Below are 14837 nucleotides of genomic sequence, written 5' to 3' on the forward strand. Positions count from 1 at the left end.
GTCCATATGGAAAACCCAGAGGGGCTGTGTGGTTACAGGGACTTTTCCCCAAACCCCCTTCCTCCCTTCCCCGTGCCTCCCAATGGGGTAGACCCCATTTGGCTCCAGACCTGGGTCCTGTGCTTTCTGAATGAGGAACTGAGACCCTTCTGAAAGACTGGACTCAAGGCCCACAGCAGATGATCACTAGCAGCCCCAAGTCACCTGCTCGACTTCCTCCTTCCAGAATCACCTTGCTGTCACCCACTGTACAGGGAAGATGACCAGACGGTGTGCCTGGCTTTCTGGGCTAGGCTTGGGTCACTTGAGAAGGGCCTTTTCAATCCACCACTATCACCCAAAATATTGAACATAGCTTTGGAAATTCTGCTGTGGGAGCGGGCACATCCACCCAACTTTGGAATTTGTCAAAACTGTAGCACCACCAAATTACGGGACTCTGTTTCTGTCTCTTTAAAGGCAAACAGGTCCTCCACTGGCCCCACCCCAACCTCAGCTTCCTGGATCAGCACTTTCAGAGCTGTGAACTCTCTCCTCACAGTTAAAGCAGAAGCAGCAGCTGAAAGAGATTCTTTGGGGAGAACCCAGGAACTTCTCAGCAGGTTGAAGGGAAGGTGAGCCTGGCTGAGACCCAGCTGAGCCATAGGGCTGGGAGGGCAGTGGGGCCAGGGCAGGTGCAGGGGGTGGTTCTGGTCTGAGGAGGCACCAGGCGCTGTGGCAGCCCCACAGCGGGAGGAGGGTGCTGTCAGAGGGTAGTGGTGGGGGGTGGGGAAGGGAGTGAGGGCCTGTGTTATTGGCACAATGTCCTGTGTCTCATACTGTTAGGACATGTGTGTGCTGATGGGAGTACCGTCATGCGTTTGTTGGTGTGATGGACCCTGAGGCTGCTGCTGAGCCTTCCTCGTCCCTTGATGGGAAACTCGTGTCCCCAGGGCAGGTGTTCAGGGCTGAAGGCCAAGTAGAGACCAGGCCGTCCAAATGCCTCTGTTCACTGCCAAGATCAGGATCCCAGGAGGTGTGGTGACCCTCCAGGGGTGGCCCTCATCTCTGGTGGCAGAGGAATCTAGGACACAGGGTCTGTCACTCAACAGAGAGAAACTGGGGCCCCAACGTGTGACGTGGGCGGTGTGGAGAATCCGGGGGGAGTGCAGGGCTCTTATGTGGGAGCAGCGCAGACAACCCCCACTTTCCCTGCAAGGCTGGTGTCCCTTCAGTTGTGGGTTCTGGGAGAGAGGGGGCGCCTGTCCCCCCCCACTCCCTGTCCTGCTAGACAGGTGAGGTTTTAGTGTTGGGGCCTAGAGGGAGTCAGGCAGTGGCCACCCGCTGGGTGAACCTCAGACAGATGCCTCAGTCTGGGCCTGGGGTGGGGGGAGGCAGAAAGGGTGGGAGGGGAATTGCATCTGCTCCCTGGGAGCATCCGTACTTGTCAGACCCTGGGGCACGTTCAAGCTGGCAAGGTCCATATGGAAAACCCAGAGGGGCTGTGTGGTTACAGAGACTTTTCCCCAAACCCCCGTCCTCTCTTGCCTGTGGCTCCCCATGGTGTAGACCCCTTAGCTCCTCACCTGGGTCCTGCACTTTCTGAATGAGGAACTGAGACCCTCCTGAAAGACTGGACTCAAGGCCCACAGGAGACAATCACTAGCAGCACCCAAGGGTGCCCCAAGTCATCTGCCTGACTTCCTCCTTCCAGAATCAGCCTGCTGTCACCCATTACACGGTGAAGACAACCAGGTGCTGTGCTTGGCTTTCTGGGCAGGACTTGGGGTATTTGATAAGGGCCTTTGGGATCCACCATTATGACCTAAAATACTGAACATAGCTATGGAAATTTCAGTGTGAGAGCATGAACTTGGAGTCCAAGATTTCAACTTTGCTAAACAGAAGCACCCGCCAACTGATAGGACACTGTTTTGTCTCTTTAAAGGAAAGCAGTTCCTCCACTGCCTCCACCCAACCTCAGCTTCCTGACTCAGAGTTTGGGGGTGGGTGGGGTGAACATTGTCTTCATATTTAAAGCAAAAGTAGCAGCTGAAAGAGCTTCAATGAGGAAAACCCAGGAACTGGTCAGCCAGTTGAACAGAAGGTGAGCCTGGCTGGGAGAGCAGGGGGCCAAGGTGCTTGCAGTGGGTGGGTGTGGTCTTTGGAGAGACCAGGGACTGTGCAGATGCTGCTGCTGAGCCTTCCTCCTTTCTTGATGGGAATTTATGTCCCCAGGGCAGGTGTTCAGGGCAGTTGGTCATATAGAGACCAGGCCGGCCACATGCCTCTGTCCACTGTCAGGATCAGGATTCTAGGCCATGTGGTGACCCTCCAGGGGTGGGCCAGGTCCCTGGTGCAGAAGAATCTAGGATTCAGGGTCAGTTACTCGGCAGAGGGAAGCTGGGCCCCAATGTGTGACATGGGCAGTGAGGGGATGCAGGGCTCGGTTGTGGGGAGAGGGGGCTGGGGGCACAGGGCTCTTGTGTGGAAGCAGCTCAGAGAAACTCCCTACTCCCACTCCCTGCATCCCCACAGTTCTCGGTTCTGAGAGAGAGGGGCTGCCCCTCCCGGCCTGTCCAGACCTGACTGGTGGGGTTTTAGAGACTGGGGCCCGAGAAGGAGCTGGACAGAGGCCACTGTGGCTCGTGGTGGGGAGAAGGCTGTAGTTGCACAGACTTCCACCTGGGCCCCTGCTCTGCCCAGTACCTGTGAGCACCGTGACCTTGGGTGAGTGTCTCAGCATATTTGAGCCACATAATGTCCTTATTGTATAAGTTAGAATGCAGCCCTGGCTAGGTTGCTCAGTTGTTTGGTGTGTTGTCCCCCACAGCCAAAGTGTGTGGGTTCGATACCTGGTCAGGGCACATCCCTGGTTGGGGTGCGAAAGGAGGCAACCCATCCATGTTTCCCGTTCATATCAATGTCTCCCTCTCTCTCACTCCCCTCTTTTCTATCTAAAATCAATAAATGTGTCCTCAGGTGAGGATGAAAAAGGGTTAGAATACTAAAATGAGCTTCCTTGCAGGCTAGTTTTGGGGAGTAAATGCGATAATGTAAAATATATTCACCAGGGTGCTGGGAGTATAGTATTCAGTAGTGGTTATGCTACATCTTGGGTAAATTTTTTACTGTGGAAATAGTTTACATTATTCAAGGGTAAAGCCAGTAATACCAGGAACTTCCACGGGTCTAGACCCAGCGTCACCAATGACCAGGTGATGCTGATCTGGTTTCACCCATAGACTCACTACACCATCCCCGTCCCACAAGTTTTGAGGTGGATATCAGACATTATTTCAGTTTTTCAGTAAATAGGTGAAACCTTTGAAAAATACTGCCATCCCCAGACTTCAAAAACCAAATAGAATTTAAAAAATACCAATTACAATAGGATTTTCTTGATTGTCTCATAATTTTAAAAATTGTTTGAGTTGGATTCAAATAAGATTCATAAATTGCAATTATTTGATGTGTGTTAAATTTAACTTAATATGTCGGTTTCCACCTTTTCTGTTTCTTTCTGGGAGATTTCTCTGGGTAAGAAAGGGTGGTCTTCTGTCCAGTAGAGTCAGGCAGTGTGTGAATGTCCTGTTGGTTCCATCAAAGGTGTCAGGTCACCTGCTGCTCTCAGTTCCAGCGTCTATGTGAATTTCTGTCTAAGGAGAGGCTTGGTCGGGTTCAAGGTGGTCTGATTTTGGCCGGGAACACTCCATAGGTGCAGCAGTAAATTCCCGTTAGAAGGTGCATGTCATCTGGTTGTCAATCTGTCTGTGACATTAATGGACACTAATGGCGGCCTTGGTCTCATTAATAGTCACAAGTGATGACACTCAAATGCTGTCATTCCTTGCTCATGTATTGGATGGAATAACCAGGTGGAAAGAAAGCCGCCCTCAAGCTCTCTCTCATCCCCAGGAGGTGCAGTCAGTCGTATGAGAGAGACAGATACACGCCCGACTCTTCCCCTTTGTGTGTGTACATGCAGAGCAGTGAGATGCTTTCTAGCAGATGCCCCAGGGAGAGACGGGCCACTTTGAAGAAGGCATTGCTATGACCCCATGGATTTCAACATACTGGATGCCTTCCCATTCACTGGAGTTATTACTGGTGTTCATATTACCCCATCTGGGCCCTGTTGGATGCTTAGTCCCTGTGACCCTGCAGTGGCCCTCAGTCCCTGTGATGAGGTGCTAGTGAGTGGTGAGCACCCCTGAGCTGTCTGGCTGACAAGGGCGTGTGAGCCGCACCCACACGGGTCCTGCCCAGCCCTGTAGTTGGTGCTTTCTCCTCAGATCCCTGACCTTTGGTGGGAAATGGCCTCTGAAGGGCAGAGCTGGGCGCTGAGGGGGCCCCTTGTCACCAGGCTCACTCCTGCCTCTGTGTCTTTCCAACAGGCTGCACACACACACACACACACAGACACACACACACTTAAGGCGAGGATTTGTGAAAATGATTGGAGATATTTTTCAGGTTTTGGGTATTTTTGTTTTGTTTTTGGCCCTTAAGACACATGTCACTGGAGACGGACAATGAAATGATGGCATTTCCAAGTCTCTTGGACCAGTTCATTATGCAGTTCATCTACATCACAAATTTTAGTTAGATTTTTTTGTTTCATTCTCTCTTGATTTTAATATTTGAAAACATAATTTTTGGTGTGTAATTAGGTAAACTCCCTGCCTACCTGGCTTCAAGATCAAACCTATGAAATCTACGTGGACCCAGGACACCTGTCTTCGAGCCCCTGTCCCTGTCCCCCACCCTGTCTCTCCCATCCCCACACAAGGAACTTTTGTGTTGGTTCAGTTTTCAGATTATCCTGCTGTTGCCTTTCCATAGAAATGAATAATGTACACGTCATATTTCGTAGATGATGTTCACATTGCCCCTCATTGGAGAAAGGGTGGGTGAACTCCACACTATTCCCTTTCCTTGGTGACAGACACCCTGGTGGTCTCCCCACACAGGTGCAGAGGGACACTTCTCAGTCCTTTTCACAGCTGGCCAGTCTTCCCCGGTGTGAATACACCTTTGTTCATTTAACCCGTCTTCTACTGTCACCATTGGGTAGGTTGTTTGTCTTTTGCTGCTACAAGTAATGATGCAAAAAAAGAGCCTTATGCATGACTTTTACTGTTATTTTTGTCAGCATAGTTCAGGGACATAAGGTAAAATGGGGGATTGGTGACCAGAGGGAAGATGTGTGTTGACTTTGCTCAGTGTTGCTGGCTTCTGCTCTGGGGGGTTGGACTGTGTTTCCCTCCCCACCAGCCGTGCAGGGGAGGACCTGCTGCCCCCACCCCTCGGACTGACTCTCAGCACAGGTCTGCAGTTCTGCCAGACCTGGAGGTGACAAATAGCATCTCACCTCAGAAACAGAGGTGGGATTTACTATTATTTAATTTGGTTATATTATTTTTGTGTTTTATTTTTCTCTATTACGAGTGTACGTTACTGTCTTTTGATATATTCAAGACACATTTAAACTGTGTTTCCTCTAAATGTTTACTTCTATCTTTTGATCCATTTTCTATCGCGTTGTTGGTTATTCATTTCTGTAGCTTTTAATTTTGTTTGTGTAATAGGAAAATTCACCCCCTTTGTGTACATTGGAAAATGTTTTTCTCTAGTTTGACATTTTTGCTTTAATTTGTCCGTGGTGTTTCTTGTCTCACGTTATCTGTGAGAGTTTTCTTTAATCAAACTTATTAGTCCTTTTCCTTACTCTGTGTCAAACCTTAGAGTATTTTCCCTACCTCCAGGTTACAAAGAATTTGCTGAGGCTTTTCCTATTATTTCTATGGGTTAATTTTCTACTTAAACATGTGAAGTATTTGAGTTTTGAATGACGTGAGGCAGTGGAGGCAGTTTTCTCCTTTTCTATATGGTTTACAGTTACCCCCAAGTTGCTTTATTAGTCCACCTTTCTCCTCATTGGTGTGAGATGAGGCCTTATGGAATCTAAAGTAACATCTAATTAAATGGATTACAAGTGAATATTGTATGAGTAATTTGGTCTCGTTCTGAATTATCTATTTGAGTTTTCCTGTTCTCTCTATTGGTGTACCAACCCCATGAGGCTGTAATTATAGAAACTAGGTCTTTGACTCCTGGTAGAGCTGGTCCTCCCTCCTTGTTCTTTTTCTTGCCAGTGCTGAATAATTTTCTTTATTTGTCCAAATGAACTTTATAATCCATTATTTTAACTTTAGAAGAGTACCTGTTAGTTGCAATTTCATGATATGGCTAAAACACAAGTCAGTGTGGAATTGAGTCAATTGTTTTTTGCTTCTTGTTAGTTTCTTCTTCATCTGTCAAATGGGATGAATTGAAACAACCACTTTTCTCATGTTGAACCATCCTAGCATTTCTGAAATAAGTCATACTTAAACATGGAGTATCGTTCTTTTTAGTGTCCAATAACTTTTTTAGGATTTTTGCATTAATATTTCCAAATGAGACACATCTGTAGCTTTATCTATTGGTGAAATCTTGGTTAGCTGTTGGGATCAATATTATACTTGATCTGCAGAAAAGACTAAACCTTCCCCTCCTTTTGTGTGTGATCAGGGACAGTTCAGGGAGCACTGAGAGAGCAGAGCTGTAAGGTGTGGGTGTGCTCCCCTGGGAGGGGCCTGCACCTGGTGCTCCTCTGTGGGAAAACTCTGTTGTTTCTTCCCCAGGAGTTGACCTGTGCCATCTGTCTGTTGTCACTGGGATCAGTATGAATAACTGAGTAGTACAAATTTTCAGGGAGGAAGAGAGGGTTGGGGTGGTACTCACTTGCCTAAGTTGACCTCTCCCCACCTCCTTCCCCTCCTCAGTGTCTTGCAGGAACCTGTACCCAGAGCCTCTGGACACCAGCATGGCCGGCCTTGAGGACAACACTCTGCGCATCGTTCTGGTGGGAAAAACCGGAAGTGGGAAAAGTGCGACAGGGAACACCATCCTTGGGAAAATAGCATTTGATTCTGGAATATCTTCTGGATCTGTTACCAAGCACTGTCAGAAAGAAGAGAGAGCCTGGGAGGGGAAGAAGCTTCTTGTTGTGGACACCCCAGGGCTCTTTGACACCAAGGAGAAATTGAAGACCACCTGTGAGGAAATAGCTAAATGTGTCATCTTCTCCAGCCCCGGGCCTCACGCCATCATCCTGGTTGTACAGCTGGGCCGGTTCACGGAGGAGGAGCACAACACAGTTGAACTGATCAAGGCCATCTTTGGGAAGTCCGCCATGAAGCACATGATGGTCTTGTTCACGCGCAGAGATGACCTGAAGGGTCAGGATCTCAGTTCATTTATAGCAAAGTCAGACAAGCGCCTTAAAACTATCATCACAGAGTGTCAGTACTACTGCTATGCCTTCAACAACAGAAGTGAAGACAAGGCTGAGAAGGAAGCTCAAGTGCAGGAGCTGGTGGGGCTGATCGAGGCAATGGTTCAGGAGAACAAAGGGAATCACTTTTCGGATTCCATGTACAAGGATACAGCAGAAAAGCAGAGACGTCTGGAAGAGGCCTTGAAGAAAATTTCTGCTACTTATACAGAAAACACAAAACTAGTGGAAAGTAGTTATGCTATGAATGCCATAACAAAGCAAGAAATGGATAAAAAATTGAAAGTCCTAAGTGAGCAACATGTTCAACAAATTGAAAATGCTAAGAAAGAAGCAGAGGAAAACATATTTGCAGCTGTTTTCAATCAGATATGGAGATTGCTTTCAGAGGTTTGGCACAACTTTTGGAAATAATGTGAAGTCATTTTTATATTTTTGTTAATTTACTATAATTTGTCAATGCGGTAGATTGTATTTTCCAAAGATGGCTACAGCAATACCCTCCATCCCAGCTCTGCATCTTGTATTCTGCACTTTTGCTCCTTCTGTTGGGTGATGGAGACTCTGTCCCCACCTTGAAATTCCATGGATGCTGTGACTGCTTTGATAAATAGTGGGTGGTCTGACTTCTGAAGTTAGACAGGGACAGTGTCACCTTGCTCTCGGGGGTACGTGCCCTCAGAAGGTTGCCCTTGTGCTGTGAGGAAGCCCATGTTGTCCTTCGAGAGGCCCCAGGAAGAGGACTGGAATCCTGGCCCCGACGCCTGACTGCTCTTTCATCTGCCAGTGAGACCACCTGCCCACCATGCAAATGTGGCCACAGGGCAGTGGGCTCTCCAGCTGCCAGCAGAGCCTCCTCAGGGGAAACTGCAGAGAGCAAAGCTGGGCCATCCCCACCAAGTCCCACCCAGTTTGGAGATTCTTGAGAAAAATAAATGATATTGTTTGAAACCACCAAGCTTTGGGCTGGTTTGTTGTGCAGCGATAGCTGACCAGACCATCTTCCCAGGTTGTTCCCACCCATCCCCACAGTGCCAACACAGTTAAGAAGTAACAAAGTAGGCCCTGGCTGGTGTGGCTCAGTGGACTGAGTGTGGGCTGCAAAGCAAAGGTTGCCAGTTTGATTCCTAGTCAGGGCACAAGTGTGTGTTGCAGGGCAGGTCCCCAAAGGGGGCCACTGGAGAGGCACTACACATTGATGTTTGTCTGGCTCTCTTTCTCTGTCCCTTCCCCTGTCTATAAAAATAAATAAATAAATGAAATTTTTAAAAAAAAGTGACACAATGGGCCCAATTAGGCCATAATACATATGTAGAGTTCAACAACTGAATTTAGGAAAATCAGATAAAAACTTCTGGGCACGTCACATGTGACTTCTCTAGTGATGCACATTTTCTTCGTTCACGTCTATGACCCTGTGGTCAGTGAAGACCAAGGCCTCTCCAGCAAGATGGTCTGTGGTCCACAGAGGTCCAGGAGGTGCTAATTCCTTATTGTTTTCCTCTCTTTCCTTATTCAGGTACCATCCTAATGTTGAATGTCACTTACTGTAGCTTAAACATATCTTCTGGGGCAAATAGTTTTCCTTTGCCTCTGCAGACCCACACTTTGCTCCCCTCACCCTAGCTCTGTGCCCCAGGAGGCTGACCTATGTGGGTCACATTGTTACTGAACTCAAGGGGTTTACCACTTGGGGTGCTTTGTTCAAGGACAAGATGTGGTTGTCACAAGGTAGATTTATTTACTTGCAGCCAGTGAAGAACATGCAGGGATTCGCATCCAAATTTCTCTTTCTCTGGTGGAGACTGAGCCAGTGCTGACGCGCACTGACTGGTCAGTGGCACATGGGCTTCCTCTTTGCATTTGGCTGCACCTACCTGGTGGGGCTCCTGCCAAGAACATCCTGCTTACAGCTGGTCTGTAAACACTGCACTACATGTGAACATGTGGCAAGAAGAGCGCTGAGTGAGAGTGGCCTTAACCTGGAGGCCCCCATTCTATCTGTCCCTGTCAGTGGGATCCCTGGGTCTCTGAGTCTTACTGGGCTCCTGCCAGTGGGAAGTTTGAGCAGGAGGCCTCTTTGGGGTAGAAAAGTGAGGTCGTGGTATTTTCTCTCCTGCCTCCCTCCCTGCAAGGTGATCTCTGACCTGCTGCAACCTGAAGCTGAAGGTCACACCTCCTGTACCAAACCTTCTTTCTGGATTCCAGCTCTCCTTCTCCACCTTAGGGTTAGGGTGTAATTTTCTTACTCTTACTAACAGTGTCTCTTGTCACTTGTATACCCTGTGCCCACCTCTTATAGGAAACTTTTTCTTCCATTTCTTGTTCCTCTAGTTCCGACACGCCACACTGGGAGCTTTGAACACCATTGTGTCTGTTACTCTGGGGAGGTCATAGGGAGGACGTGACCTCTAGTTGGCCTAAAAGCTGAACCCAGCCTTCCCCACCCATGCCAACACATCCTCAGATGTGTGTTCAGCTCCTTCCCAGGAGGGGCCTCAGGAACATGGCCTAGAGAGAGTGACGTGTTGTTGTTGCAGCTGAGGGGTCTATGCACACTTTTCAGAGCTGGCAGGTAGGTGCACCAAATATTTGTCTCGGGGACCACCCACAACCAGCCTTGTAAGTTCCCAGGCTTGTTAAACGGCCCCCTCCCCATCTGCAGTGATCTGCTACTGTCTCTCCAGGCTCCATATGAGGGCTGGTGTCAGACTTACTCCCAAGAGGTGAATTGCCAACGTGTGCTGATAAAGGAGCTGTCTCATGTTCGGTTGTCGAGGAAGGTGAAAAATGGGCACCTAACGTAACAGTTCTCAAGCCCTTTCTTCCTCTTAGAAGTATCTTCATGTTCCAAAATTCTTCTTAAATTTTTTCTTTTTTTGTGTGTCCTCTTTAATTTCACTTAGTAATGACTTGTAGTTTTCAGTGTACAAGTTCCTCACGTGCTTTTGATCTTTATTCCTAGGTATTCTATACTGTTTCTGCAATAGCAGAAGAATTGGTGTTTAAACATTTTTTTTCTGAAATTTCAGTTGGTTTGTGGAACACAATAAATTTTTGTAGACTGATTTTGTATACTGCAAATTTACTTGTTTCTAAAAAATACACTAACAGCTAAAATTTGATGTGTAAGTACTGTTTCAGCTGCATCTCATAAGCTTTAACATACAATATTCACTCATGATCTTGCTTTAAATATTTATCAATTTCGATTACTTGATCTGATTTGATCCATGGGTTATTTGATCCAGGCTTTGCCTGAGGGCATTTGGAGGCTGGGTGAAAAGCAAAATTGGGACAACTGTGATAGCATAAGCAATAAGTAAGTAAGTCAATAACTAACTAACTAAATAACTAAATAAATAAAACTATGTCCACCAATTGATGAACTTATGGCATTTTATTTATTTACCTTTTCATTACATTGTGGACTAGAAATATATGCTCTATGTTATTTCAATCCAATGCAATCTGAAAGCATTTCTTGAGAACAACATTGGTAAGTTTTCCCTATGTATTCGAACACAAGGGACTGAACTTGATGGAGTATCTACACGTGTGCATGAGGTCAAGTCCATGAGACTGGTTGCTTCAATCTCCTGTGTCCTTCTTGCATCTTTACTTGCCTGCTCTCGGGAGGACTGAGAAATGTGTGTGACACCTGTCATCCTAAGTGTGGGTTTGCCCATTTTCTCGTGTGACTGAATCACTCCCTTTATAAAGTGAGGACAGGTGGGAATGTGGAGCCGTGTTTGACCCGGTGCCCAGGGCTTTGTGGCTGTGGTCCCACCACACTGCTGAGGTCCCACCTGCCTTCTCCACTCCTCACCCGTTTTACTATACTCTCCGGTGTTCTTCTGACACAGATGAATATGTTATATATTTTATACTGTACACACTTATTTCTTATTGTTTATTTTCTGTCCCGTCGAGGAACACTGGAAGATCTGAACCAAGAATCATTACCTGTGATTATTTAATGTATCCAAGTGCCTAGGACACTGCTTGGCACATAATGTGCTTTCGATAAAAATTGAATGGGAAGTCTAATTCACTTGGTACCTTGGTCTTATTGGTTCTGAATTTAATTACTTTTAAAGATTTTACTTATTTATTTTTAGAGAGAGGAGAAGGGAGGGAGATAGAGAGGGAGAGAAACTTTAATATGTGGTTGCCTCTTGCATGGCCCTACTGGGGACCTGGCCCACAAGCCACTCATGTGCTCTGACTGGGAATCAAACCTGCCACCCTTTGGTTCTCAGCCTGCGCTCAATCCACTGAGCTACACCAGCCATGGCTGGTTCTGAATTTGATTGCTCTATTTGCCTAAACTTCTGCTTTCAACCTTTCTCTGGTTTCATGCCTTAAATGTAAATTCCTTCTGTAATCCACTGAAAGAAAGTTTATTTTTTTAACTGAAATCTTTGGTTCATTTATCATAATTATAATTTCTGATCTATGTGGATGCATATAAAATTTTTATTTTTTGTCTTCAATGTGTCCAACCTATTTCAAAGTTCATCCTTTAAGTTTTTTGTTGTTGCTGCTGAATTTGAATTATATGGGTATTTTTCACATTCTACCACTTACTAGTTTGGAAATTACATATATTTCTCTAAATTTTTCAGTATCCATCTAGTGATTATAATACATGTTTTTACTTATCATGGACTAAAGGTAATCCATCTTTTTATCTTTGTCTCATACAACAAAATACCCTGGACATTTTAATTCTATTCCCATCCTCCATCCCAACCTAAATATTACTGTGTGTTTTGTTTATTTTTTTTCCTTTTAAAATCTAGAGGCTGTTTCTATTATTTTGCACTGTTCCTATTAGTTTAACTTGAGTGGAAAGGCGATTGCTTTCCACTCGTGTCCAGCACACTCTGTAGAGATCCCTCTAGTGAGGTGGTGCTGGGGGCAGGAGCGCTCCCCTTTGCTGTCTGAAATTCACTTGTGTTGCCCTGACTCCTGACAGCTGTCCCCTGAGTGTGGAGTTGTGAGTCAACTGCCATCCTCTCTCAGCTCATTGCAGTTCTGCTCGCACTCTGTCTCTGGCTGCTCTGTTACTAGGCAGGGATCAGTGCAGCTCCATTCTTTCCTCCTGGAAGGTCATGGGTTTGTCTTTCTGGCTCCTTTGAAGATTTCTTTTTGCTTTGATGTCCTACAGCTTTGTCTTAGGTGTCAGAGTGTGAATTCCTCCTTCATGACTGGGTTTGTTGGATGGTCTGAATTTTGGGTCGGTGTGTGTCCTCAGCTCCACTGCTGCAGTTTTAAAGATTTCCTCCGTGGTCTTCCCTTCTGTTTTCTCTGAGCATCTTTTGCCTGTTTGCGGTGCATCCTGGCCTTTTCTTTTTCAACCCTCCCTGCACTCACCAGGTACAGCTCACTGACATTTTTGAGGAGTTAGCCCTTTGGGTTTATGGTCAAAGCCCCCCATGAATCCGCTACTGAATCTACCCTTGCCTTTGGCTCCCATTTCAGTGGGGTTGGCAGCTCAGTTGAAGTTCCCCCAGTTGGTAAGTATCCTCAGAGGGGCAGCGGGCTGCTGTCCTTTGCTTAGGGGTCTGGGTTCCCCCCTTCACTGGGCTCCGTGTCTGAGCAATCTCTTCTTCTTGACAGCTTCTGCATGCTGTCATATCTAAATATTACACATATTTAAAATATGTTTACCTGACTTCAGTGGGATGGCTAGTAACCTCAGTCCCTGAAAGGAAAGTTTATTTTTTATTTGTTCAGTTAGGTTTCTTCCCTGATTTTGTTGCTGTTTCCTGGGTTAATGGCTCCCTTTGGGGGTATGTGTTCTGTTGTCTGTGCCTTTTCTCTGTCCCTTTCAGATGTCAGCTCTCTCTGATTGCCTTCTTGTCAGAGAATAAATGGTTAGAAAGGCAACTTGGATGTCATAAGTGGAGATTGTGACTGCAAGCTGTCCCCAAGGGGACAGAATGGAACAGGCTGTTAGGTCAGAAAGCAGAGGTGTTCCTTTGGAGCCAGTCTCAGCTTTAGGTAGGACCCCCTTCCCGAGTGTGGATCTGACTGAGGGGGAGGAAAGGGGGCCAGGGATCTGCTGTCTCACTCCACATCTTCACCTCACTCCTACCGTCAGCCCAGGAGCCCCATGGCTCTGTAGCAACATTTCTGGAGCCGAGCTCACCCTGGTGATAAAATTAGCACCTGCGCCACCTCAGCCTCAGCCTCTGCCTCTCTGGGGTGGGGGTACTGGACGGCCACCTCAGTTCATCCTCACTCTGCCTTCCAGAGATGGGTTGAGACTTCTCGTTACTGAGGGCCACCCTCCCAAGTCTGTGAGAAGACCCTCAGAGAGGGGCTGACAGCAGCAGTTGACCCCAGACTTGCTGGGACTGGGGTGTGGTGGGTGTGAAAAAAGTTGTGTGGTTTCCTCACCATGTAATTTCCACTGCAGTGGCGCAGACCTGTTTATGTGCTTGAGAAGGTGAGACTTGTGTTGGAAAAGATGTCAAATTGTGAAAAACAGGAAATGTTTACAAGATTGAAAACTGTAGAGAAGGAAACTGAGGCTTTGTGGCTTTGTGATCAAAGAGGTGCAGAAAGAGCCCAGCCGGGGAGCTCAGAGGGTTGGAGCATCTTCGCTGGACGCCAGGTTGTGGTTGCAATCTCTGGTCAGGTAACAGAAAAGTTGCATAAATAATGGAACAACCAGTTGATGTTTCTCTGTCTTTTTCTCTGACTCTCTCCCTCAATCCATAAGTTAAAAAAATAGACAAAGCCTTTCCAGATAGCTCAGCTGGTTGGAGGGGCATTCTGTGCACCAGAGAGTGGCGGGTCCATTTCTGGTGCTTCAGTGTGCGGGAGGTGACTGATAGGTGTTTCTCTCTCACCTTTGTCTGTCTCTGTCTCTCTCTTTCTCTCCCTGCCCTTTCCTCTTTCTGTAAAATCAAAAGAAGGTCCTTGGGTGGGAATCATAAACAATGGTGCGTACATGGACCTCGTCTCTAGACAGGAACAGGTTCAAATTCGTGTATAAAAGGCACCAACATGAGCTCGAGTGACAACCTGCATGCAGCCTGTTTTACCATCAGTCTCCCACCACTGAGTCCCCTGGTCACGTCCAACAGATCTAATGACCCGCAATTTCCCAGCTTTATTAAATTCTAGTTGACGTAAAATAAAACTCATTACTTCTTTAGTAGATTTAATCATTGCTTTTGCAAACATTTTTCTAACAAGTTTGGGTATTTCCCGTTACCTTGCATATGTGTTCTCATGTCACACTGCGTGTTCACTTTATTTTATATTATATTTTATTTTATTTTTTACTTTTTGATCCCCTGCAAGCATTTTTATCACCTCTTACCTCTGGGCACCACCCATCCATTCTCTGGATCTTTGAGCTTGGATTTTTTGTTCGTTTGTTTCTCATAGATCCCACATATGAGATCATACAATGTCCCCATTTCTCGGTCTGACTTAATTCACTTCACAAATGCCCTTGAGCTCCGTCTATGTCATTGCAAATGGAAATATTGGGAGT

The 14837-nt window shown here is 46.6% G+C and overlaps 1 protein-coding gene across 9 annotated transcripts; it reads left to right on the plus strand.

Moving 5' to 3' along the window:
- The first annotated feature begins 499 nt into the window (after window positions 1-499).
- On the plus strand, window positions 500-8275 carry LOC119058969 (GTPase IMAP family member 7-like). Of its 9 annotated transcripts, none has more exons than XM_053671932.1 (5): window positions 500-614; window positions 1928-2086; window positions 2518-2709; window positions 4953-5052; window positions 6810-8275. In XM_053671932.1, exon 5 carries the CDS (start codon window positions 6851-6853, stop codon window positions 7733-7735), a length of 885 nt encoding a protein of 294 aa, XP_053527907.1. In that variant the 5' UTR covers window positions 500-614; window positions 1928-2086; window positions 2518-2709; window positions 4953-5052; window positions 6810-6850; the 3' UTR covers window positions 7736-8275. The 9 variants fall into 9 exon arrangements, with proteins under 9 accessions (XP_053527907.1, XP_053527910.1, XP_053527908.1 ...); XM_053671935.1 differs by having other exon boundaries at window positions 2020-2086; XM_053671933.1 differs by lacking the exon at window positions 4953-5052.
- Window positions 8276-14837: the final 6562 nt, after the last annotated feature.

Source organism: Artibeus jamaicensis, unplaced genomic scaffold (assembly GCF_021234435.1).
Source record: "Artibeus jamaicensis isolate MK-2021 breed Jamaican fruit bat unplaced genomic scaffold, CSHL_Jam_final contig_718, whole genome shotgun sequence".
Lineage (NCBI taxonomy): Eukaryota > Metazoa > Chordata > Mammalia > Chiroptera > Phyllostomidae > Artibeus > Artibeus jamaicensis.